The following is a 26527-nucleotide window of genomic DNA, read 5'->3' on the forward strand; positions in this document are numbered from 1 at the left end:
AGTAGTCTTTAATACAAGACTCCCTCACACCTAGACAACAAAGGCTCCCTGTGGAGAAGAGAACTGGAGGAGGTATTCCATAGCACCTCAGAGGGCCCAATCTCGAAACGTTATAGAGATTGGACTCGTAACTGTTTGAGCACTGCCTTCCGTGCCTTTCCCCAACCTCTCCCAAGGACCTGCTGCACTCTCACTCTCATTTCGGTTTTTCTTTCTACCCGGTCTTAATATTTCAGCCTAAAACCTCCATCTGTTTGGTTCCAAATCAATCCTCCTCCATTACAGCCACACTTTATCCCACTATTCCACTTCACCATCACATTTGCTGAAAGGAAGCCTGTAAATAGAATCACCTCCATATTACTTTAGGTTTTGTATGAATGCTTGACCGGCTTCTTTGAAAGACATCCCCCATCTCAAAATGTGTTCTGTACAGTGCAATGACATGGGTTTGATAAAGTTGGGCTTGAGCATCTTATTTTAGTCGAACACAACTTGCCAAAGGGAATAGAGTTTAATAGACAAGAAGCTGGCAACATTCCAGACCACAAGCAAACAATTTTTCCCATTTAGACCACAAATGTAAAATAACCTACCTGAAAGGAAACACCCCACCTGCAAAATGTAGGGGAAATCATAAATTGTCACAGTATTTAAGAAGGCCAGAAGAGAGTGGCTGTTCCCAGTCTCTTGTCTATTTCTGTGTCCTGTAAACCCAACCGGCACCCTAAAGAAAACAAAGTATGGTCAGCTCATTCTCACCACTAGACACACCTACAACTACACCTGGCCCCAATACCATGGAGGAACTGTGTTTTGGCATTGTGTCTGGCTGCACATCTGTGCAGGTAGTGCTCCTAGCACAGAGCCTCAAATTACATTTACCAATCTTGCTGACAACTACTTGGTGTTACATTGAATGGTGATCTTATTACATTCATTTTGGAACACTTTGGATTTAGAGTGTGATGTTTTGATAAGAGTCAGGTGGCCAACACTAAGGCTGATCAAAGGAGCTTATGAATAAATATGAAGTTGTTAACCCTCATCTTCGGCCTCATGGACATAAATTATTTGTCTACAATCCTTGTTCCAAAGAATGTGAAGGCCATTACCAACCTGACATTTAAATAGAAATGCTGGAAACCGGCTGCAAAGAGGCGTCACCTGCCTGTACTGCTTCTCCCATTTCTAGCATAGCACGGACAAAGGGAAGTCATACGTTGCAGTAACCAATATCGTAAGAATCCCCATCACAAGCAATCTGCAGCATGACCGTTTGCTGCTGCTGCACATAATGGGGTGAAAGGGCACTCCGAGTTCAGACACTAGCTGCCACATAGTTATCCCTAAATGACAGGCAAAACAACAAGAGTTGTGAGAGTAGCAAGACCTCAACTGGATCTAGAGGGTGTCGCAAAGGGTTGATTAAGGTTGGTGTCTTCTGAATCACACCTCTGCATTTCTCAACTGGGGATGTCTGCCCCATTTTATTTCTGGTGGGCCTAAATTCACTTGCTTTGTGTTCTGGGCAAATATGACACTTATTTGTCACATACTTGTCTTCGGTCACTGATCCGTAAAGCACTACCTCACCCCTTCTATCTCTATTTTAAGACTGAAATAGAACCAAGAGGGCCAAAAGGGGGGAATAAAAGAGTGCTCCAAGCAGATTGAACAAGTTTGATTAGCCCTGCAATATCCAGTAAAATTCTGTTTTATACTCACACGGAGTTCAACTCTATGGTAGATTAAGCAATGCTCAGGTCTCCTAGTAAAGTGCCCTTTGACCTTCAACAGCTTTTTTAGGTCTCGGCCTAGCGAAAGCAGCGCATGCGCTGCTCTGCCATGCAAAGGTCTTTTGGAAGCTATACGATTCCAGCGTGCACGCAGGGAGACAAATGAGACAAAAGATGTGCACGTGGGGAATGGATGCTTTACTGGCGGTGTGATACACTGGGAACTTTTTTTTTCGCCGCCAGTAAAGGCAGTCCCCGCGTGCACATCTTCTGCATGGTCTCGCTCTTCATACAACACGTACTTCTACTTGGTTGCACTTATTCAATAAAAAAGGAGCTACAAATCATCCCTTGATTGGCCTCGGAGTCCTACACATTTACAAACGCGCATCTTCATCATTAAAAATATCACATTCCCCTCTGAGACACTGAAATGCAGTTCATTCTGCACTGATGTATTATTGCCTAGAATCCCGGGACCGCCTCTGCAATCATCATAGTTCACCCACTTCCAAACAACGCTGTCCGGTGACGTTTTAACACGAGTTGTGCTCTGATTTTTCACGCGCTGAATCTCGCTTGATGTGGTGTTGCGCTTTGACATCAATATTGTATTGTAATTGTACTGTATAGTGCGCTGCTCTCTCTAGAGAGTCCTCGTGGCGCTCTCTTGCTAGTCTGAGGCTGTGCGCCTGGATAGAAGTAAGTGCCGGGAGGACTGTGTCTCATCTCACGCTTTATATGATGCAGGTTATCATGCGACATGAATTGTTCTCACGGTTCAAGTGATCCACATCGTGTCTTCTCACTTGTCTAAATGATGTCAAATGATGCCCTATAACTCCACATACAAAGTGTTTATATGATGTGTAACCATATGGCGTGTTTTTAAACTCCTTTGACGTTTATGAAACGAGAAAATCCCATTCCAACAGGAAAATATCTGAGCGCCGTTCGTTTCTCGTGAACTCAATAAACGCAGACATTAAAATCTGACACGCGACACTGAATGCTTCTTTCCGCGCAGTGAAATGCCTATGCCACGAGCCACAGGCTGAATAAAGTCGGAAGGGATTTGCAGAACGATCCCTTTCCATTTAGATCAGTGGCACCTGCAGTGGTGTGCCACTAGGGGGCGCTTAAGTGTCGTTACTGTTCTGGCTGAAGAGCGTCATGCTGGTTTAAAAAAATATTTTATTATTGGGATTGTATTTACATAGTGCTTAGTACCGCTGAGGTGTTGAGTAGCACGCTACTCCGGAACCCAGAGAGGGTTTGTGGCCGATTAGTACAAGGAAATAGAAGTTGTTGATTGGAGTGGTGGACATGCGAGTCTGTTAATTGGAGTGAATAGAATATAGGAAGAAGAGTCTAGGTGCTAGAAGGTGTTATTAGTGAGACTGTTGAAGTAAAGTGAGGTTTGAGATGAGAGAGGATATAGGATGAGACAGTAGAGCTGATTTTTTTAATGTATTTTTTACAGTGGGAGTAAAGTAATAAGTATATTGATATATAGCTACATAAAAAGTATACATGTATATGGAAAATAATAAAGAGATATAAAGTTGTAATATTATTGTTAATTTAAATGAGTGGCTAAAATACCAGTGGAAAAAAATACTGTTTCCGCGTAAAATCGGTTTGTATTCCAGTTTCTAAAAGTTGGGAGCAAAGGCTACAAACTTATGTCTGGTGCCCAACCTTAGCCTTTAATATTGGTGTAGCCTAGAAAAGCGCTACATTTCATGCTATTATAAAAAATAAAACAAACACAATTTTAGTCATCATTTAGCATTCTCCAAATCCTGTGCGGCCCGTGCGTTAAATGTAAAAATTATAAGTGCAGGTTCTCACTATCCAGAGTACTTGTTTGCCACTGATAAGAGCTGGCACACTCTCAATTTTTTTAAAAGCCATCTTTCAGCACACACTATACAGTGGCAGTGCCAGCCGGACAGGCATATCAATCTGAATAACGCTTCCAACATAATCTCTTGATATCATGTTCAGCTGTTTCGGCGTACTCGAGTTACATGTCCTTAAAATGTTTTTAAAAAATCTGACAAAAAAATATAAACAATAAGTCAAACTTGCAGTCGTCGTGTTCTGTATTCCTCTTGTTGGCGGAAGTGGTCCAGTTATCCTGTGATTTGTGAGCCCTGTACATGCATTCATTCCCCTTGTGTATTAACAATGATCGCCTCTTGGATTCAAGCCCAAAGAATGTATTCGCGCTACATTCACCAGCCTCTCCATGTGCGAGTCACTCCCGGACGGGGACGGGTGCACTCAGTCTCTTGGTCAGCGCCGCGTGCACTCTCCCAATAAATGTACTGCATTATTGCAGATATTCTCCCTTTCAAATTAAATCACAGGTATTCCGTGCTGGACAGCACCTGCCCATTTAAAGCACTGTGCAGCGTGATGGTGCGGTGAACAGAGCAGCGTTTGAGAGTCAGTTCAGACTTCTGCCGGTGGTGAATTCAGTCCAGTCCAGAATAAATAAATAAACTCCAGAAGTTGAAAAGGGTTTTTTGTAAGGATTAATGGCCATTTTTAGGTGTGGCTTCAGGGGCGGGTTTACCTGATGTTACCATTTCTTTAGGTTAAACTATAAAGTGATTGAGGCTCCGCCCATAACAGTATAACTATTTCACCTCATGCTATTGGCTGTTTGGTGTAGCCTATAGAGAGCCTAGGTTGGAATGTGTGAGGGACTATTTTAGTCCCCAAAAGTACATATAAGAATCATACAATAAAATATTTCTCTTCTAGATGCAGTGGATAAAAAAAAAAACCTTTAGTTTAATTATTGCAGCACGTTCTTCTTTACAGTTTTCAGCAGGACTGAAAATGAAAGCCAGTCCTACACTACATTGAAGTAATTGCCAAAAGGTATTTTAAACAAGCATTACAAATGCAATGGGTCTCGCCTTTCATTAAGTTAAAGCCATTTGCTTTGCTATACAATACCATTAGCAAAGCAAAAGGATTTAACTTAATCAAAGGCCAGACGTATTGCATTTTCAATGCTTGTTTTCTTTTTCCAACGCATGTTGTATACGTACAAACCCCCTTCACAGATGTTTAGCATACAGGCCAAGAATGACGACAAAGCTAATCTTTTATTTCCCATCCCCAGCTGGTAAGTGCATATGTGTCAAGGTTACCTGTAGTCTCAAACTCAGAAACGTTACATTCTGGGTCGTTAGCCGACATCTCTTGACTTCCTATTCTAAGTATGCAGAAAACAAAGTGGAGTCTGTTGACAGACATGCTTTCTTCTAAAACAATATGGTGGATCCCTTACAATTCCTAACCCGGATGAAATACTGCAATGGTCAAAGAAAAAAGGAGCACTTTCAAGCTGGAGACAAAAGCGAGGCTGCTAAATGGGCAACCTATTTCTGCCACCACTCCCATCCATGTAAGATTGTTTCTTTCCTCGTCCCTACCACTCAAAGTCAGCAGAGTTTTGCTTTTAGAAGAGTTTCCGCATGCAGCTATATCTTTTGCTGCATAAGAGCATTTCAGAATAATTACACACAATTGTAATGATTGTTCCAAACTCTTGTAATAAAGGGAGCATTATTTTTTGAAAAGGCACAAAGTTGACAGGTGCCAATAATATAACACAAAAAAATATGAGTGATGACACAAAATGATTGGCACAAGAGCATTTCATACTACCAAGCAACCAATAAAATTGTGGGGTGAGAGCATCAGCTCAAGAGGCAAATGAGCAATCACATATAACAGTGAATGAGTGAAAAGAAGTGACAAGAGTGTAACAGACTGAAAATATGAAGAAAGCTTAGGGAGGAGTGTCTCAAAGAAGGGTGCACAAGACCTTGCAGAATCAGTGACATTTCAATGTGCAGAAGTGCACATAAAGAATCAGAGGCGATAGGAGATGAGAGCACTTTAGAATGCACAAGATCTTTTAGAATCACAGAGAGTAGTTCAGAGTGAATGTGAGATCAGGGATGATGCCAATTATGAATCAGACAAAGTTCAGTCAGAAGCCCTGTGTCATCTCTGGAGGCACAAATGTGAACCTGCTTTGTTCAGATGTGCGTTTAACTAGCTTCACGATGCAGACAAAACTCTGCAGTGTAGAAATCAAACTCTCAAGTCAGGGACAGAGATAACAAAACAGGAAATGACACATCCAGCAGGTGGGGATAGTAGCAACATTTCCTGTTTCATGCAGCAGTGTGATCATGGGTCAGGTGGAACAGGATGCAGAGAAAAGTCTCACGGTAGCCACAAAGAAGCCCTCTGGTGCGCAGGAGACGTGAAGTCGGACTCCATATCTAGTTGCAAAAGAAGGCTGCATGAGCGAAGATTCTCAAACGTAAACAGGCTTATTTGTACGTTTGGAGTGTGACTGTTTACTACAGACATGCTGCTACACTTACTGACACCGAAACACTAACAAGCAGATTAAGAGAAGGGATTATAGTTTGCAAGAACTTTATTTTAATGAATTACGACACATATCAAGTACAGGCTAGTGCTCAAAGAACACAAACGTCAGCACATCAGTTGCCTGAATCTCCACAGCTCCCTCGACCAAGAGCCTCAACTAACAAACACGTAACGAAGATAATGAAGATTAGAACACTGGAATGTTGAGAGCTCCATTGAAGACATTAAGAAGCTCCAGTCTGATAATGGCTGGTACAAGCCAGAGCTTCAACGTTCAAATGTTTTTCTTCATGTTTTCCTCTTTTTAATTCAGAACATATTACCCTTGGTGGGTGGAATGTTCCAATAGCCTTATAGCTCTTCTGCCTCAGCTGTGGCTCAGGCCCATAACTCGGGTTCAGGGTCTCCAACTGCCGGTATGGTCCTCAGCAGCGGGCTATAATGCAAGTTTCACAATTACTATAATCTAAGAGCCCGACCTAGTGGGCTCTACCTGCCCTTAAAGGCCCACTCCAGCGTTAAAGGCACAAGCCGAATGAGAGGGCCTTTAACAAGGGAGCGGGCCTTTAATGGCTGGTAGAGCTCGCTAGGAGGGCTCTAAGGCTATTCAAACATTACGCCCTAGAGGCCAGAATGTTCTAATTGTTAAAAACAAAGGCCTCTCGGGGCCTGAGGGGATATCTGTTCACAGCAGCAGCTGTAAATGAAAAACAAAATTAGAATGTTGTTCTGCGGGCTTCTACTAGCCCGTAGAAGCCCAGAGCACTCCACTGTCTGCAATGGAGTGCTCAACATTCTAATGTTCTAATTTTGAATATCTGTATGAATTACCATATTTTAGTAAGTGTTATACAGCGACCTAACACCACTGTCATAGGTGTGGACTGAGGACAAAGGAATGCAAGCATCGGCAAAGCCAACCGGTCTGGCTTGCATTTTGAGCACTGAATAACATTTTTAAAGCCTGCTGAAGTGTAAAAATAAATAACACACCTGTTATACAATGAATCTATAAGACTAAACAATTTAATATTTGGTGATTCAAAGTACTTTTGGGACGTGAATTATTCACTAGTGCATTACAATGCAAATGCACTACAGGAGGGGGAACAATACACCAAGCATTGAATAGCATGAGGTGAGAGAGAAATACTCGTCTGGGAAATGTCAAAGCCCACTCAATGTGTATTCAAATGTAGCAAAGGGTCAGTCATTCAGACAGCAGCTATGTCAAGGCAAACCCAATAAAACAACCATTCAATACCAAGTATGGATGAGGTATCTAGTGTCAAGAGGTACAAGACACTAGGGGGCGCATTTTACATGCAGCACATTTTCCTTCATTGAGCTGAGTGCACCTTTTAAAACGTGCGCCCATCGCAATGAAGGAGAATGTGCTGTATTATGATGAATGTCCTGCCTCCTATACCCTAATCAAACTTTATCAGTCTAAGTGCATCTCCAAGGTGTTATATGGAAGTGATGTCTGGGGCCACAGGCGGGTGCAGGATTCAAATAGTGAAAAACACATTTTTGAAGTGGATCTTGCAGGTGTCGCAAAGCACGCCGGCATTCTCAGTGCACGAGGAGCTGGTTCTCATTAGTGATCTTATAGCTTGTAGGCTGCTGCTTTGTTGGGTTAAGATATCTGGACTGGTGAAGGCTAACAGCTTAACAGGTCTATTTTGTTGGGCTGTTTATCTCTTGACCACAGACATAAAATCACCTGGCTAGCATATGTAATGGCTACTTTAAATAGCTTAGGGGGGGTAGACATGTTTCATAATCATAATTTGTAATTTCCCGTGGACAAAAAGACGACCAATGGGTCTATTCTTTGTACGTGCCTCTATGCAACGTAAACAGCGGGAACTGGGAAAACCCATGGTCAGAGGGCATTTATTATGTTTAAAAATGGTGCAGGGCATGGACCCTTATCTCTCTCAGTTACTGAACGATAGAGACAGATTTGTGGTGTCTCAATTTAGGTTTAACTTGTTACATCACCTGTTAGCCTCTCCGGGCGCATTAGGGCCCTGTGGCTGCAATAATGTGTCTCCATAGGATATCCTCCATTTTGTATTGCTGTGTAAATATTTTAGTGTTCCCAAAAAGCGTTTTCTTTTACCAATTTTGAAAGCCATGGAGTTTGCCCAGGCCCGCCCGGCACGCATGTTTTTACAACTACTCCTAAATCATATGTTCTTGCTGCGGTCTCATGTTTTTAGTGTGATGCTGTAAGATCTAGGTGCTCCAGGTCCAATTAATGGGGTTAACCGTTAGGGTCTTAAAGCTGTATTTTTCATCTGTACATTAAGGTATTTCAATTTTAAATTATTTTTAATGCTGATATATAAATGTTTTTATGATCTTAAGTTCTTTTAGAATTGTGAATACAATCGAGTAAAGAGTTTGATGATTATGATAACTGTTTAAGAACCTAAAATTGGAGGAGAAATATATTGCTGTAAAGCATGTCATGATGGTATATCCCTTATACATGGGTCTGGAGGGTTTCATCTCATTCTCATTATTGTGGCGGGATACACTGTCCAGATTCTGTATTATTCTTTTGTGGCATTATACATAATAACAAGCATATGCAAAATGGGGTAGATCTGGTGTCAGAGGCCAACCCACTGGTTTTGCAATGTTTATTGTAATTTGTCAAGGTTTTTGTAAAACTGTTATTGTTTGCGAGCTGCAGGGCCCTTGCCAATAGATTTTTAAAAGGGCTAAAAACAAAATTACTTTTTTCATCTAAAAAAGCACACAGTCATAGTAGTCACTGGCAATTAAGGGAACTATTATGTGTGTGGATATGCTCCTTTTGAAAGAGCAGAATGCCATCACCCACAATTAAGTTGCTCAGTGACCGAAGTGGGCTTACCAGGCGCGCAACGCCCATTGGGCTTAAACGGCTTCAGTCCCCCCGTCATGTGTGTCAGCCCGGGCTGAGACAGCTTCCCGGGCACACACACAGCCGCACCAGAGTACTTCACAGGTCTTTAAAAGACCATTTGCTTGTTAATGAGGCTCTGTTGTTTTTCACCCCTTCTTCGAGCCCCACTCTGCCTATTGCTTGAAGAATGTGACCCACCCCCCAAAATAAATTCTCGCCCCCCCAACCCCCATGAAATTTGGCTCTAGTTACGCCTCTGGGGCTTACCCACTTCGCCATACTTTATGCTGTAGTATGGAAAATAAATATGTGAATGATATCAGACCCCTGGAAGAAGAGTGATGGATCAAAGCACCAATAGGTACACTATATAGATAACTTTATTACAATGAAAAGGTCTTGGCTAACCCCAGACCTAACAATATTAAACCCTAAAATGTACATATATTTACACAGAGGCAGTCACTCTGAAGTCCTAGTTATGTCAGAGTTTCCACAGGAGGAGTTGTATTTCTTTCACTAATAACTTTGGCACCGTTTGAGGAATCTTCATGAACTTTACGAAAAAAGTGAATCCATCTCAGGTTCCTTCCTGCAAAGTTTCAGTGATCCATCAAGTGGAGGACAAACAAAACAGGGTCCCAAATCCTTACTTTCCCATATTAATTCCCAATAAAGAAAGAAATATGAGAACCAAATTACACCAAATTTGGTAAAAGGTTAGACCTTTACTTAGAAAGCATCCTTTTTGTTCTTTGGTGTAACTCTGTTCAACTTTTTAGGAAAATCGCATTTAAAGGAGGTGCCTGTGTAGTCATGAACGAGTTTTAGAAAAAGATAGGGATATTTAGACTGTTGGAGTCCAGATATGCTCAGATTGGCCACTCTAGAGGCTTTAAAAGGGATTAGTCAATCCTGATTGGTTGGACACAATCCGAACAATATGTTGCAGCAGCCACTACAGGACTAAGTAAGGGATGTGATATAGATATGAGGGTCATAAAAAGGAGCACATATAAATGGTGATAATCATTATTACTCACAATACAAGTCATTTATTGTAAGTACCATACTCATTTTAGTAACTACAGTGTGTTCAAAGGTGATTTTACCCTGTGAAAAATGCTGACCTTTTGCTGGGATTTAAAAGAAAACTGTCTTCTCTCATGATTCTCTCTTAGAGGTTATGGAAGGAGCTCCAGAGGCTAAAAAGAGAGCACATTTTCTATATGCTCACATTAGTTCCTAAGCCATGTGAGAATACAGGACCACTGGGGTTGACCAGCAACAGGGTGTGGGGTACCAACAGGGTGTGGGGTACCAACAGGGTGTGGGGCACTAAAGGGAGTTTGGGTGCATGGTATGGTCGCAAACAGGGCCCTGTGCTTAAACCCATGTCACATACACCTGAAGCCTGTGCGCGGCACGGTGTTGGCCACCCAACACCGGGTGGCTACTAAAAAAAACACTGAAATTCACTAGTTATAGATAAATGAAGGAACTACAACTTGCGCCCCTGTCGTGCAGAGTGTTGTCATCATTGATGTAATTTCAGAAGTTATCGATGATGTGACAGAAAATGTCATGAGTGATGTAATATGAAAGGTCAGAAGCAGATCACATGGAGGGTACGAATTATAGTTCCAAGTTATATAGAACTGGTGAATGAGCTGAAGTGGATGACCTTTTTTCATGAATATTCTTCAAACTGTCCCCAAGTTATAAGCAAAACAAAAATGATTTTCCTTATGAAATCATGGTCCTAACTTTAACTACCTAGTGAAGACTGCCAGCGATTTTATATACATTTATTGTGCCTTTGAAAATACATGTGGTCCAGTAAATTTGTTATTGGGAATAAGTGTGCTAATAAACTTACATTTACAATTTTATTATAACTGTGCAGACTTGATTACCACCATGTAGCCTAACCTGAGAAATTATCAATGAATATTGCTTAAAGATTCTAAATTACTATCACTTTGCCCAAACATCATACTTACTTATAGAGATTTTCATCTCAATGCATGAACTGAATGCATTGTTTTATGGTTAGATAATTTGGACTGTCAGTTATACTTAAGTAAAACAAGCATTTTCAATGCAATAGATATCGCATTTAAGAGAGTTTGAGCTATTGGCATTGTAAATGCCAATGCCTTTTATTTATGTGTTTTTTTTTTTAAAACAGATAAATAAAAGGCATATTTATTTCCAATGCGAATAGCTTAAACTCTTGCAAATGCAAGACCTATTGCATTGCAAATGCATGCTATAAAAATTCAAAAGAGCATTAGGAGAGAGCGTGTCCTGCCTACAACAGCAGGCAGGACAAAGCTATTTGAGAAAATAGTGGTCTGAGGCTGTAGTTAAAGCCTACCAAGCAACAACACACATAACAGGGGATGTCGCCAGGCGAGGTTACAAAATGAGACAAGGCAATACTAAGGGGGGATTCGTAAGCCTTTTGACCAATTAACAGCCACAGTTTACAGTGGACAATGGCACAAGGCAATGAAAAATGTTGGCGGATATTGGATGGAGCTTCAAGTCCCTACCTCAATACAGCATGCCTCACAGAGCTTTGTATACGCTTCCCAAACTCGACCTAAAAATAGAAGGTGTGTAGCCTTTCACTGACAAATTTACTGGCGCGAGGGAAATCAGACTAAAGAAGGCATTTACTAGGATTCAATTTCTTCGGATATATAATTTATAGGAATTGTATTTCTCAGAGAAATTCTAACTTTTCACATGACCAATTATTGTTAACAGCAGCTTGAATTGATAACAGGATGAGGAAAGGGGGAGGAGGTGGAGGGAGGAGGAGTAGGGGGCGGTGGCAGTGGGGGGGCCGTGGGTGGTGTGTGTGTGTGTGTGTGTGTACACACACAACAACCTGTTGAAATGCAAAGATAATAAAAGACAAGCCCTCCTAAGCCCTTTGCTACACCGTTGAGTAACTATGGTTAGCAGGAAGATAATGCAGCATCTGAACATGAGAGAGATAATAAACAGACTGAGCTGCTGAATGACCAAATCTCACAACCAGAGAGAAGAAGGATGACACACACAGCCATTTCTGTCTGCAGCCCACAGCGTCTGGCAACACTATCTGTGAAAAGGACAGCAACGTGCAGCATTATGTCACAATCCTATTCTGGAAGGGGGTGACCCAGCAATTACAAGTAGGGAGGATACAGGCTAACTCCAGAGCAGCTCTGACTCTGGAACCATTCAGCTCGTTTCCAGATACACAGGGCATTCACTGTATGAAGATCATCACCCAATGCAAGGATGATAAACAGAAAGAAAGGTGACTTACCGCTGTGCCAACACCCTTCAGATGGCGGTTTCCAAAAAATGAGGTAATAAACAGGCATAGAGCACAGGCACAAATGCAGCCAACAGCTCACATAATGTTTAATTGTAGTAGTTACCATAGATGAAGGTAGGCTGTGCACACTCACTGTGCATTGGTAGTGAGTGCAATCTCTGTAAGCAGTGAAATGGAATTCGGACATTTACTGAAACACGTAGTGCAAATTAGTGAATGTAGCCTTTTCCTCGGTCTAGGACAAGAGTGCTGCTCACAGAGGTGTGCCTTGCACTAGAGCAGCTAGGGGACAAACTGGAGGGTGCCCAATGGAATAGTTGGTGTCCTTCTGAGTACCACAGTCCATTAGCAGCATCCCTGTAATATCATCGTGAACAAAGAGGTCGCTGACACATTAACAGACAAAGAAAAGAAAAAAGGCTGTTAATGAGACAACCGAGCAATATTCAAGTCAACAAAGTAAACAGCACAGTAAAAGTAGAGAAAAGTAAAGTCACGAAATCAGACTCCCTCCTATTTGCCTTACTTCATAATCATCATTTAAACCTTCAGAGGATGCTTTGAGCCCCACGGGTGCCATCCACATCACGACAAGCATTGGCGGACTTTCCCAAAGGCCATCCAACTTGTCTCTTCGACTGACTACTGTAAGTTACCTTTTAGGGAATCAGGTAAAATGTACTCTTCATCAGGTATATGCGCTTTGACGGCAGAAACCGGAGTCAAACGTGGATATCTCGTGTGCCAAGACTAAATGGGTTCATCCCGAGCTTGGTGCCGTGATTGAGAAACAATAACCTCTGTTAAAGAAGCCACCATTACCTTTCCTGACTCTTGTAATGAACTATGGAAGCTTAAAGGAAGGGAGGGTGTCAGTCCGATGGGGGTGGAGGATGGCTCTGGTACTCATTATTTGAAGTCACATTTGATGTTTCCATATAAAAACAAAGTAAACTTCAGTCACGGAGGGCAGTCATACAGCATCATCAAAAAACAACTACCTGCGAAGAAGTGTACATTACTCCACCAAGGAAGGTACCACTACAAATACTACAAAACAAGAGTTAAAATGTAAAATGACAAATAACCATCGAATACAATCAAGACACCCCTGGCGTGCAAGGACTCCATTTCAGAGATGTCAACAGTAGGAATAAATGCGATCAATGAAAAAAAGCAATTACATGCCACAGGAATCGGTCTTCAACCTACTGCCCCAAACCAAATCTAATCTAATCTAATCCACAAGGGTAGTGGAGGCAGCTGAGGAGCAACCCTCGGATGAATCATTCATGGGGGTAGGAAGCGGCAGCAAAATAAATTACGTAACCCTCGACCCATTAAGGAAAAAAGCACGGAGAAAAACAACAAAAGGACAACCCAGAGTATCATACTAATGGATCAAGGGCAGTTAATCTGCATACTGGAACACGTCCGAAATCATGGAATGAAATAACAACTCGTTCTGGAAATTAAATGGAAGCAACTATTTTTTCATACCAACTCAGATTCCTACAGGAACTTGCACGCACACGTCACCCCTAGCCCTTGTTTCTCGCAGCCTGCGAGCTGCGCAATGTTTCCCTCAGCATACATACATTAGGGCCCCCTGTCACTGGGTGAGGAAGGAGGGGCGAGGAGCAGTTTATTTCTGGCACGCCTGTGTTGTTTCCTGACATTCAGTATTTTAGGAATGCGTCGTACAAACCCTCTACAATGATGGAGCTCTCTTTGGTGCTCCCTGCGAGTCTCTGCTTGCTGTGCTCCTGGAGTGGGCAGCTACAGAGAACAAACCCCCTTTCCTAAGAATGACAGGGAAAGGATAACCCCCTGCTACTGGCACAGACACGAAATCGAAACACTGACGACGTGTTCGCCACATGCCGATAACGTAGCCTTGTACTCACCCTTTGAGGTAGGTCAATGGCAAAGCAGAGGGCAAGGGTCGTAGCAGCTTGTATCATAAGGAAGGCAGCATGGTCCAAAGCAACGGCCAGCACTGTAACTTCAACATTCAAAACATACGTGTATCATCATGAACTCCAGAGAGGCTGCCTCGGAAAAGAGAAACACGGCTGCCCAAAGATCGGCCTTCCTTACCGACTCCTACCACTCTGAAGAAAGATTCAGAATTATTACTGAGTAACATAACGAGATCCGCCAAGAAACCACTCAAATGGACCTCACTCAGCCAACTAAATAAGGTTATCAAGGCACCTTCCTCCCTCCTAATGTGAACATTGCACATCGGTAACTCGTTTGTATAGCCCCCTTGAGGTACCTTTTTACCGAATGTTCTACCATGCAGCAAGTGTTCTGAAGCTGCCATTCCGCTGTGTGTTTAGAAAATAGGTAATTATAATGAGAACACTGGAACGTTGAAAGCTCAATTGTGGCTCTGGGCTTATAATGGCCGGTATAAGACTTCTGCTCCAACATTCCAATGTTTGTTTTTCTGTTTCTCACATTAAAATTTAGAACATACTACTAATAGTGGGTGGAACGTTTAAATAGCCTTATAACCCTTCTGCCTTGGACTATACCTGTAGTTAAAAGGCCCTCATCCTCATTATAGGTCCTCGCCCTGGTTCAGGGCCTTCAACAACCGGTATAGCCTTCGGCAGCGAACTATGAGGCTATAATACACAATGTAAAGCTTCCAAGGTGAACCATGAACAGCGTGCACCCTGCCTCTTAATGCATTTAGGTTAACATGCATATCATGAATGAGTAACAGTATGCTTATGCTATCAGTGGCTTTAATAACTGAAAGTACCCAAGTTCTTGTCTTTTGCAAAGCAAGAGGTGATTGGAGCTACGACAGGCACTGAAACTGTAATAAAGCGACCAAAATTTATGATAACACAGGAAGAAAAAAAATAAGAATGCACAAGAGTTTGGATCTAGGAACAGCTAACTGATACAAAGAGTCCTCTCAAGACATTTCAGAAATATATGTGACTAATATTAATGGAAATGAGTTTGGATGGTCTCTGCAAGGATCTAGAAAAACAATCAATATGGTGCAAGGCACTTCATATTTCAAGTTGTATATAAGATAAACAAATGCACTGGTCGATGTGAGGTATTGTATTGCCTGCAAATAGTTTAAAAAAAATAAAGAACAAGAAAGTTCATTTTAAAACATGCTTGGACAAACCAATCGATGGAAATAAGCATGAATAAACACATATAAATGAACTGCCTATAAAATCAATTTAACTGTTTTTGTGTCAATGTGAATCCACTACAAGTGTCCTTATAGCAAGCTTGAAGGAGCAGTGGGAAATAATATCCCAATTACGATATAGACCAACAAAACTCAACTGTTCCGTGAAACCATTTGAAAGTGTCTGTTTGCTTGCCATTGTATATATAATCTAACAAAAATGAGCTACGAATAAAACGTCACCACAGGCTATATCACTGCCCACGTGCCCAAAACTTATTTCTATCGAGTTCTCGGGGGAGGTTTCGGCGAGTGATCTGACTTAACAAACATCTTTCTGATAGCAGTGTCCTTTCTTATTTCATTATGGTAAGCTGTGAGAGTAGCCGTGCGTCACTTCAGAGACAGGAAGGTAGGTTAAGTTCAGGCTGCAGGAGATGGCTAATACAGAAAAACAACAATACCTAGCTCTTTGGCTGCAAACGAAAATGGGTCAGACAAGGATGTCATTTCCTGGAAGAACTTTTCTTACAAACCAGTGAGAGAGAGATATAGATATATATAGATATATATATATATATATATAGACAGTGAAAGAGAGAGAAGCGGCAGCATTATCGATGTTTAATGACTGCCGACCTACAACAAGTAAGGAAAACAATGCCAACATCAATCCTAGGGAAACAAACACTACATTACGAGACAAATTCAGATTACTGGAAAAGAAAAGGCGTTCAGAACAGAGTAAATGGTGGGAATCACGTTCTTTACAGATGTATCTAGATGTAGACAGAGTACCACGTGGATTAAGAATACTTCTAGCACCAAGTTATAAGGCCCCCAACCCACTCATGATGCGGGAGTGGGCAGAATGTAATTTGGACTCTTCCAAACGACTAATGCAAATTCTTATTAAGTATGCAGACATCGATCGCACTGCCTTGCTGGATGAAATAGCAAAAATCAATGAAGATATTGATACAATAGACCAACTGGAAGAGAAAGTAAAACTACGTGAGGAAATGCTAACAAGGCTTAAAAAAGAAGAAGATAAAATAAAGGAGCGTAAAACCTACAAATTTTTCCGCGATAAAACGGACTATGAAGTAGGACAAATCTTTACTTTTTCTAAAAAATATGAAACGCTCAGGGCAAATAGAGACAGCAGAAAAACAGAAACTATTAAAGCCAAAACTAACAAGACAGACGTAGCATCATCGAGTACGTCACAACCTGAATTAAGCTCGGCCCCGGATAGTGACTCAGAACGAGAATTTGCATCCAACCAAGGCAGGCCGAAACAAACATTAGATGAGGAATTGTCTTTTTTATGCGAGGACAGACGGCAAACTCTCCGTCCTCGCATACAGAAAAATTATGGCCAAACAAAAACTGGAAAAGACGATAACGACGGAAGGCAAAACACAAAAGATACGTATCGCAGGAAAAGAGGCGGGTGGAGGAAATGACAGCTACCCAACCAATAGCCACAAACAAAACGATTATAAACCTATCAGATACGATTTTAAACGATAATGACATAAGAACATTAAATCTGGGTTTAACATATTGTCCTGCAAACAACTTTAATTATGTAAGGACAAGACTTGATATATTCAAAAGCACACGCAAGATTAAACTGCAGAAATGTTATCTTCTAAATCGAAACTCCAGTGGGAATGATTCTGCCATAGCAACAGAAATAAAAACTCCAAATCTAATAGGAGCCACACAAGCTGATGACATATTTCTCAATGGAATGCACGAATTACGGGATCCACAACATAATGGGGATCTACTTGTTCTACCTCAAGATGATCCAAATCTATCTGTTGTTGAACCTGAGAATATGCTAATACGAAGTAAATCTCCCTTAACCAACTTTAAACCAAAGTCAACATTTAATCCTGTTATGTTGAAAGATTCGATTGACTTATTTCATGATCAAATTACAGATCAATTAAAGGAGCTCAACAGGAAGATTTTTTGTGGAAAACCTAAATTCAATAAAGAGAAACTTGATTATATGGCTTTGATGTCTAAACTGAAAAAGAACAACAAAATAACAATCCGTGCCTCTGATAAGGGTGGTAACATTGTATTGATGTCCAAAGAAAAATACATTAAGGAGGCATATAACCAACTCAATGACAGAACCTATTAAACCAGATGCAATGGAACCGAACTAAAAACAATGTACACAGCATTTTATAAAAAACTGTCAACCTGGAAATCTAATAATTTGATTACTGGACAAGAATTCAAGTTCTTAAAAAATGATTTTCCTGTGGTGCCTACTATTTATTTTTTACCCAAAATCCACAAAGACCCTATAAATCCACCTGGAAGACCCATTATTTCTGCAAGAAATGGATGCTTTGAACACACATCGCAATATGTGGACTTTTTTCTACAGAGTTTAGTAAAAGCCCTTCCTTCATATGTGAGCGACACTAGTGACTTTTTACGTAAGATCAAAAACGTCATTTGGCAACCTATTTTTCTTTTAATTGCCCTTGATGTCAGCTCACTCTATACCAGCATCCAACACACAGATGGTCTGAGGGCACTTGACTATTTTTGGGAGAAATCTATGGGTAATTTGATGTGTCATAAAAGGATAATTGAAATGGTCGAGTTCTTTTTAACAAATAACATTTTTATGTTTAAAAACCTTCTTTACAGACAATTGAGAAGTGTTGCGATGGGGGCCAACTTCTCCCCAAGCTATGCATGTTTACACATGGGCTGGTGGGAGGAGCTGGTCCTCATGACGGAATACAAGGAGGTTATGACAACTAATGTTAAGCTATGGTTGCGTTTTATAGATGATCTATTCATTATATGGAATGGCAGCTTTGATAGAGCTCAAGAATTTGTGCAGGTCATCAACATGAATGATTTAAATTTGCAATTCATAGCAAAGACAATGATTTACGGATGGCCCAATTAGAATGTAAACAGAGATTCAAAGAAAGGGGCTATTCCGACCATATCATAGATATTGCTATTGAAAAATCAATGTGTAAAAATAGAGCTGAATTACTAAAGGAAACAGAAACTGTGACCAACATTACTAAAATAGAAATAAAAACAAAGGCAAACCATGAAAATACTGAAAACAAATTTAGATTCATTGTCCAGTACAGTAAACAGCATAAAAAAATTGAATCCATCATAACTAGGAATTGGCCTTTAATCTTGAGCGACCCTATAATAGGCCCTAGATTACCCAAAAGGCCTTCTATTACTTATAGTAGAGGTCGTTCTATGAGGGATGAAGTGATTAAAACTAGCCCGGAAGTCATAGAATCTACAAATTGGTTACAAACACATACGGGCTTCTTTAACTGCAAATCATGTAAAGCCTGTCAACAGGGTGAAAACAAAACTACTTATATCACCCCTATTGACCAGAAAAAACACAAAATTGACAAGCTACTCACATGTAAAACTGAGTATGCGATTTATGTCTTGTCATGCCCTTGTAACCTGCTGTATGTTGGGAGCACAAAGCTCCAAGTCCATAAAAGAATTCTACAACACTTAAGGGCTATAAACAATCAAGACAATACCTACCCAGTAGCTCGTCATTTCAAAATCAAGCATGATTCTAAAAGTAAAGGAGTTAAAATATTTTGTAATTGACTCCATTCCTGCAAGTAGAAGGGGAGGTAACAGGGAACCAAAATTGCGCCAATTGGAATCCAGATATATTCTAGAACTTAACACCAAACGGCCATCTGGCCTGAACATTACTGAGGATCTTTTTACGTGTTTATAAGAATGCTTTTCCAGGTTATTGACACAAAAAAACATGGGATTTTATGAAAATGGGGATTTTAACACTATGGTTATTAACTATTTATGAATGATTTAGTGATCTTTTATATACATATTTATCTTGATGCATATATGAAAATTTAAGCGGGTTTTATCCATTTTAGATTACAATGTATTAGCTTATTTAATAGTTATTATTTATGTATTTATTCATCTATGTGTATGTAGGATTCCTGGTCTGTTCATGATTACAAATGGATATTTTATCATTACATATCCCTTCATAACACCCAGAAAATGTACTCTTATGTTGATATGAGATTTGGACTGAAAAACTATGATGTGATAGATGCTTGGACAAATTAAATGTCCAAATGCATGCATTTGTACTTTATACTAATCTATGAACTGAACAATATTAAAGGAGAAACTTGTAGTTTATTAGAAAGTCTGGTCTTCTATCGTAATTGGTTTTGTATGCTTGAAACACCAATGAATATATATGCACAATGACGTTATATAAACCAATGGATGTTCTTTCGCTGTGTCATGTGATCAAGGCCCGTGGGAAGGGCTGAAACGCGTCATAGCGACCTCTTGCCCCGAATAAACTTTTTGGCACTTAATTGTGGTCCGTATCCGTTTGTTTGCCCTGGAAATATGTGCAATTCAAGCGGAGTATTTAGATATATATTTATTATGATTCATAGCAGTTCAACCCTGAAAAAGACACTGTAAAAATGGTGGGATGGCCAGCAGGTTAAGAGCGGGCGATTACCACAGCCCCATTGTAAAAGATGGTCGATGCAGGTAAAATTAATCTGAGAGCATATGAAAAAATAGTTACATGTGAATTGTTAAGCCAACACACTGACACTGCTCTACAGAGGAAGCAGAAAGAAAACCGCGAACACTCTTTGGTAAGAGCATATGAGCATCCTTTTAATCAGCAGGATATACACATTTCCAAAGGGGTAGATATATTCCGCTAATCCATTGAATCCTGTGAACATGTAAAATGCTGTGTGAAAGTATATAAGAAGATGCAAAGGGTGGACCTTTGCACTACAATTCATATAACATATCAGTAAAGGTTTGCCTTTTATAAATTCTAAATTGTACTGTAGCTTAGATATTTAATTTTCTGTGCATAGATTTTCATTTATTATTTAATTTTTTTTTTTTAAAAGAACACTTTGTGGCTTCAAAATGCGGCCAAACTGAAGAAACTACTTAGTTGAAGCAAATATAAAAAAGTAAAACAACCAAACACCTGCCCAGCAATAAACAAATCTGAAATGCATACTTTAAATATTAGTGAAGGGCCACTATATTAAGTGCAAGAATGTTGTGCAGTAATACTGATCAGAACAAAATTATTCTGTTATTCCAGTTTGAAAAGAATACAAAAACAATATAGGAAATACAACACTAATATTTGTTGAGAATTGCTCATCAGTTCATGAGCAAGTCCGACTCAGCTGTACAGTACAGAACAGTAAAACAACCTAATAGGACACTCAACATCATAACCGTGAAGGAAAGTGGGGCCAGGACCAGAAATCTACACTTGTGAACAATTCATAAGTTTCTGCTTCAGCGCATGTCAAATAAGCACATCTATTTAATTAATACAAAAGAAGCCTTTTTAGTTTAAACTGTCAACATAAATGAGATTTGTGAGCACAACAAAAAGCATAAGGTGATTTTGTCCAACATCAGTGCACTACAAGCCCGGTCAATAGGTAAATTACACAAATGCATAACTAGCTGGTCCCAAAAAGGCACAGCCCATATCAGTGAGTTATTCCAGATGTTTAATTTAATTGGACGAAAACAAATTTCACATTTTCAAGAACCCAACACCAGATTCAGTAAGTTATAGTAAGTCTGTGCTAGCTTTCCTCTTCACAATAAGTATTTAAACGGAAACGCCTTCATATTAACTTAAGTCTGAGATCTATCTGTGCTAACATATTGGACATACACAAGGAACTACAATATTAGACAGAAAGCTACAACAAATTACTAAAACAATAGTAAAGAAACAAAAAAATATGGGAAGGACACACATTCAATATTGTCCACCGCAGTCATTTAATAAAAAGAAAAAAAGATTTGGTAACTTGTATTGCTAAAGAAAAAGCTAACATCGATGAATAATACACTTCTTTAAATGACTCTCCATGTATATCATAACATGGAGAAACCCCACAAAACGGAAGTTTGAAGGATTGAACACTGAATTCAGACAGAAAAAATATGAAACACAGGAAAATACTCAATGGATAACACAGTGGACATTAGAAGTGACCTTTCATACTGAAACATAACGCACCCTTTCTGGATTATGAAGTTCTAACTGAAGGTATCAAGTCCCAGCTCTTAAGATAGGCCCTTGAATTTAATCATGATCAGTGTGTGGACCAGGCCTACATATGAATGTAAAATTGTAATATGAATGGTGGCATTACAAACACAAGTTTCATATCAACTCTCTTGTCCCAACTGCATATAAAACGAAGAGCACACTGCTGGTTGCATTAGAGAAGCCAATTTAATGCACTAAAATTCCTTTTCTGTTCATGACAAAACAAAGCATACACAAAACAGACAGCATACTGAAGTAGATAGTAGACCTTTCCCTACTTCTATGCAGAGCAACAATCTGCAGTAGTCAGCACATGGAAAACAAACGTTGACAAACGTTGACAAAAACAACTCAGCAATGATCTAACAGACACCAAACCAGTCCAGATAGCGAGAACTCAAAGAAACCTCTGAAGATGCTGGACAAGACTTTGAAGTAGACAGTAAATCCTTAGAAAAATAAAGGATAGGAATGCAAAGGAACATAGTCATCCAAAAAGGATTAAATCATCAGTATGTCAACATACAAAAATAATTCTGTCCATTTCTCTAGAAAGATCAGCAGACGTAAAGAAAATAGAACCCGTCAAAAAAAAGCATGCCACTAGTACTATAAAATACAGCACGCCAAAGAACATTATCAGACACAACCTAACAAAGTTTATCCCAGGAGATCTCTCCATCACTTCTCCCTTTAACTTATGCCTGCTCAGGACCATTAACTTTAAACTCAACATCTTTGAATGGACAACCCAGTACAGTAACCAGCTATGGACTATGAACATAAGTATTTACCAAAAAAGGGACCGGCAGAGCTGCTCAAAGCTGCCAGCTTACTGAAAAACAAACTGCATACCTATCGCTAACACTTCTTCATCCATCAAACTAAGCGTTGAGTCCCAACACAATAACCGCACCTTGGTAGTCATCATGCACAGCATGGAAACTATTCCCACATAGGATCAAAACATAAACAACATTCTTTCAAACCTCACACCATACACTGTGTAGCATGCTACCAATGTATGTAGGCGATTCAACAGCCTGACAATGGCTAAAACGTGTTATAAAAATGTTGCAATACAACCAGTAAAGCAAGAGGAACGCAGTCCCACAAGCACTGAAGCACAAAGAACCGTCAAACAAAATCCTTAAAAACTTCAAGGACAGAAAGTCAGTAGAAGCCGAAAGGATCCCAGGCAGTAAAACCATGAGAAGGGGACGGCTAGGAAGAAAGCCTTGCAAATCAGGTAGAAAGACAACTTAGCCTTCAACCAGGCAGCAAGCCAATGGCATGAGTCAGTCAAACAGTAAGCAAGTGCATCCTATCAACAGCCAGCAAGCCCAGGGAATCAGTCACACAAGCCAAAAAAAGTCACAAAGAGAGAGGACCAATGTTAATAAACGCACATGCAGTTAGTCTCTCCCCCCCCCCCAAAAAAACAAACAAAATACATCAAAGGTTGCAACCCAACAAAAACAGTCATAAATGCAGCAAGTCAATGTAATATGAAAGAAGTCCAAAAAAAATCCAGTTCGACAGTAAGTCCTCCATTCCACTCATACAATAAGCAGGCCAACAAGAGTAATCAGCAGACAGTAAGATTAAGGCCATTTCAAAGACCAGCAAGTCAAATGAAAATATCGAACAGCATCAATTCAACGAAATGTCAACAGGCATCCAAATAACAGAGCCTTTTAAGTGGCAGAAAGTCAAAAGAAGTCACTGAAGGAGCAGCACTTTATCTGAAACGATCATACAAGCAACCAGCCAACAAAAACCTTCAAAAGGGCAGGAGGTGAATAGAGGCACAGAAAACTGAACCAATCAAATGGCAACAAATCAACATAACCTGTCAAACTGACACAAGGACAACTGCAAACCAGCAGGCGCCCAGCATCAAGCCAATTGAACATTAAACATGTATCAAGCCAACAAAAATTGTCACATAGGCAGACGACAATCTAAATGTCAGTCAAGTAGCATACTAATAAACCTGTCAACGGGAGCAAGCCAACAGAACCTCTCAGATAAACAATAAACCAATGAAATCTATTAACAAACACTAAGCGAATCAAACACGTCGTAGAAGCAGTAAGCCAATAGAATTGGCCAAATAGGTAGCAAAATAAAAGAAGTGTCAAAGAGGCAGGAAGCTATAAATCTTAAATTGCCATTATTCAAACGGATCTCTTCCAAACGGGACAAATAAAGGAGCAAACCAACAAAACTCTTATGAAAAAAAGCAATAGTACCAGTCATCGAGTTCTCAGATATCCATAAGATAGTACCTTGGCCCATGAAGGTGGCCCTGATCAAGGGTTACCTCATTCCGAACTCTACTCCCCCTACCACAGAATAGTCCACCAACAAAAGCAATGCCTTTCCCACAGCTGTGCCATCTCAAGAGCCACTGCCACTTGTCCAGAACCCAAGCATACCCTTTCCTTCTGCTGCACTCAACAAAGTTGCACACAGAAGAGTTGCCACTTTAGTCCTACTTTCTTTTGTCAGCTTATCTAACTCAGGATCGTGTTTGTCACCTCTTAGTCAAGCTCTACTCTTATAGCATCCTTCCATCAACAACACATCTCTCGATGCCTCAGTATGAAGTGCAATCAGGTAAACTAAACAATTTTGTCCACACATGGGTTTCGCTTGAACTAGTCCTACACCCTTGTGGTAAACATCTTTCCTCCAAAAATTACTACTGACATAGGCATTCCTTCTTTGCACACTCGGCATGTTTAATGCGTCCCATGAATGGTACCCTGTAACCCTTGCCCCCTAACTGACAGACCTCTTCCCTAATAATGGTACATCAGGCACACCGCAAAACTGTATGGTTACCATGCACATGAATTGTATAATTTCCCATTCGTGGGATTGGGGAGGGTGATTTAAGAGCACTGAATCAAAATAAAAAATGTATTTCAAACTTTGAGCTTCCACTTTATGTAACCTTTGCTTTTAATGTGAGCTGAAAAGGTATATAAATGAAACGATGTACTATTTACAATAAAGTTCATTTTCCCATCACGCACCAAATCTAGTGGAGTACCTTCTTGTGGCACATCAATGATCTAAACATAGATATTACCACGGCATTGCACGTGGAAACTCGGTACAGTTGTGTCTCAGCTACTTCTAAATGGGTGTGTTTCCGCATGTATGGGGAGTAAAATCAAATGCGCCGCGCCAGCATGCCGTTTAACAGTTGAGCTGCTCCTATCATTTCAACAAGAAACACACTACGCAGTAGTTGCCAAAAGTGAACACTTTTATATGTATACATAAATAGAAGAGGTAGGATGGTACAGTCGAGGGAAAGCAACATACGTTTGTTCTGGGTAACGTAGTAGTGGGTTGAAGAAGTGCATCATTAGAATAGTTATAGGCATGACTCCTTAATAATGATGCCAGTCTACAATAACAATGGTACTCTTCTTAGGCTTTTACAACACGTACAGCAACTGTACACTTCAAGCTCTCTACGTCCTGCTACATGAATCACTTCTGTCATTAATATTAATTTCTACGGAAACGTAAATACACTCCCAACCACTTCAGTAGTAAGGCATTCTCATCGAAAACCATTTACCCCTCCACCCAATCTATTTGACATACCTCCTTCCAGGATACACCCCTCGTCTACCCTAAGTGAAGGTACACAACCAACAGTCACCTCCGTCTCCGCCCTATAGTGATGGCATACTTCACACCAGTAATGATACACTTGGCCCCACCCCCAGCCATAATATACTCCTTACCTCTCCTTTCTAAATCGAATCCCACCAGCACGAAGTAGTCCGCCAGGCGGGTCATGCTTATGTCGCGGTACCCCGGGCGCTGCTGTTGCTCATGTCCCGCGGTGGTTCAGGATAGAGGCAGTGGTGACACACACTGAACCCCAGCGGCACCCCATAGCCGCCATCTTCCTGCAAATCCGATCTGAGGCTGCTGCGCACGCGCCGACCGGCGAGTCAGGGCGGGGACGCCACAGAGTTCAGGCAGCTCAGCTGATTGTAAACCACGCATGTGCGAGATGAATGGCAAGTGGCAGACGTTCGCTCATGCGCAGAACAAAGGGACTGTTTACTTCGCTAGCGCGCTTGGTAGTGGCTGGATTATATTAGTAGCCGTCTCTTATCTAAGAAGGCAGCGGGTTCGCACTCAGGGAGTCGTGGGGTCTCAACTGCACCAATGTTGCTTCCTCTGTCGCTTTTAGAGTCGGGCGATATGTAAATAATGTCTCTGTTGTAGTCCTCTTTCTACTTCAATGAGCTGCGAATGACAGTGAGGAAGTAGGAGGGCCTTCATGTCATGACAGTCTATCTCAATTCCAGGGAGGAACACCCTTGTCATTCTCAACTACCTAGTAGCTGCTTTGCACAGTAGACGGTGCATTATGCCAATGAGAATATAGATTAAAGTATTTGAAATTCATGTTACACGAGTAATATTGTACTCTTTCTGGGATTGTCTCGCATCTCACCCTTCTTTTGCAGTTTTATATAGTGCGAACGTGTCCAAGAGTATTGGAGGAGAGTAGTTTGAGCTCTCTTTTATATTTACAGTTGGAGTGCGTTATAATCACGGTTAGACAGCACTCACATATATATTCTGTGTAATAAATGTATGAAAAGAGGAAAGGGAAATACAAGATGATTACGTATCATCATGATTAACCACACTTTAGTTTGCACTTTAGAAATGTACTGACTGTAGAGAGCCACCCGGCCACTCTGATGGAGCAGGTAAAGCAACATTTTGTATATCTCCTCTATTTTGCATG

General features: G+C 40.6%; 1 protein-coding gene across 8 annotated transcripts in view; it reads right to left on the reverse strand.

Annotated features, from left to right (window-relative positions):
• SBF1 (SET binding factor 1) overlaps window positions 1-25717 on the reverse strand; it is a 1208265-nt gene extending 1182548 nt beyond the window's left edge. For all 8 annotated transcript variants that reach the window (XM_085653743.1, XM_085653740.1, XM_085653741.1 and 5 more), the window contains exon 1: window positions 25503-25717. In XM_085653743.1, the coding sequence (XP_085509869.1) occupies window positions 25503-25557 (55 nt within the window). In that variant the 5' untranslated portion in view covers window positions 25558-25717. The remainder of the gene's footprint in view (window positions 1-25502) is intronic.
• Window positions 25718-26527: the final 810 nt, after the last annotated feature.

This window comes from Triturus cristatus, chromosome 4_1 (genome assembly GCF_964204655.1).
Source record: "Triturus cristatus chromosome 4_1, aTriCri1.1, whole genome shotgun sequence".
In the NCBI taxonomy this organism is placed as follows: domain Eukaryota; kingdom Metazoa; phylum Chordata; class Amphibia; order Caudata; family Salamandridae; genus Triturus; species Triturus cristatus.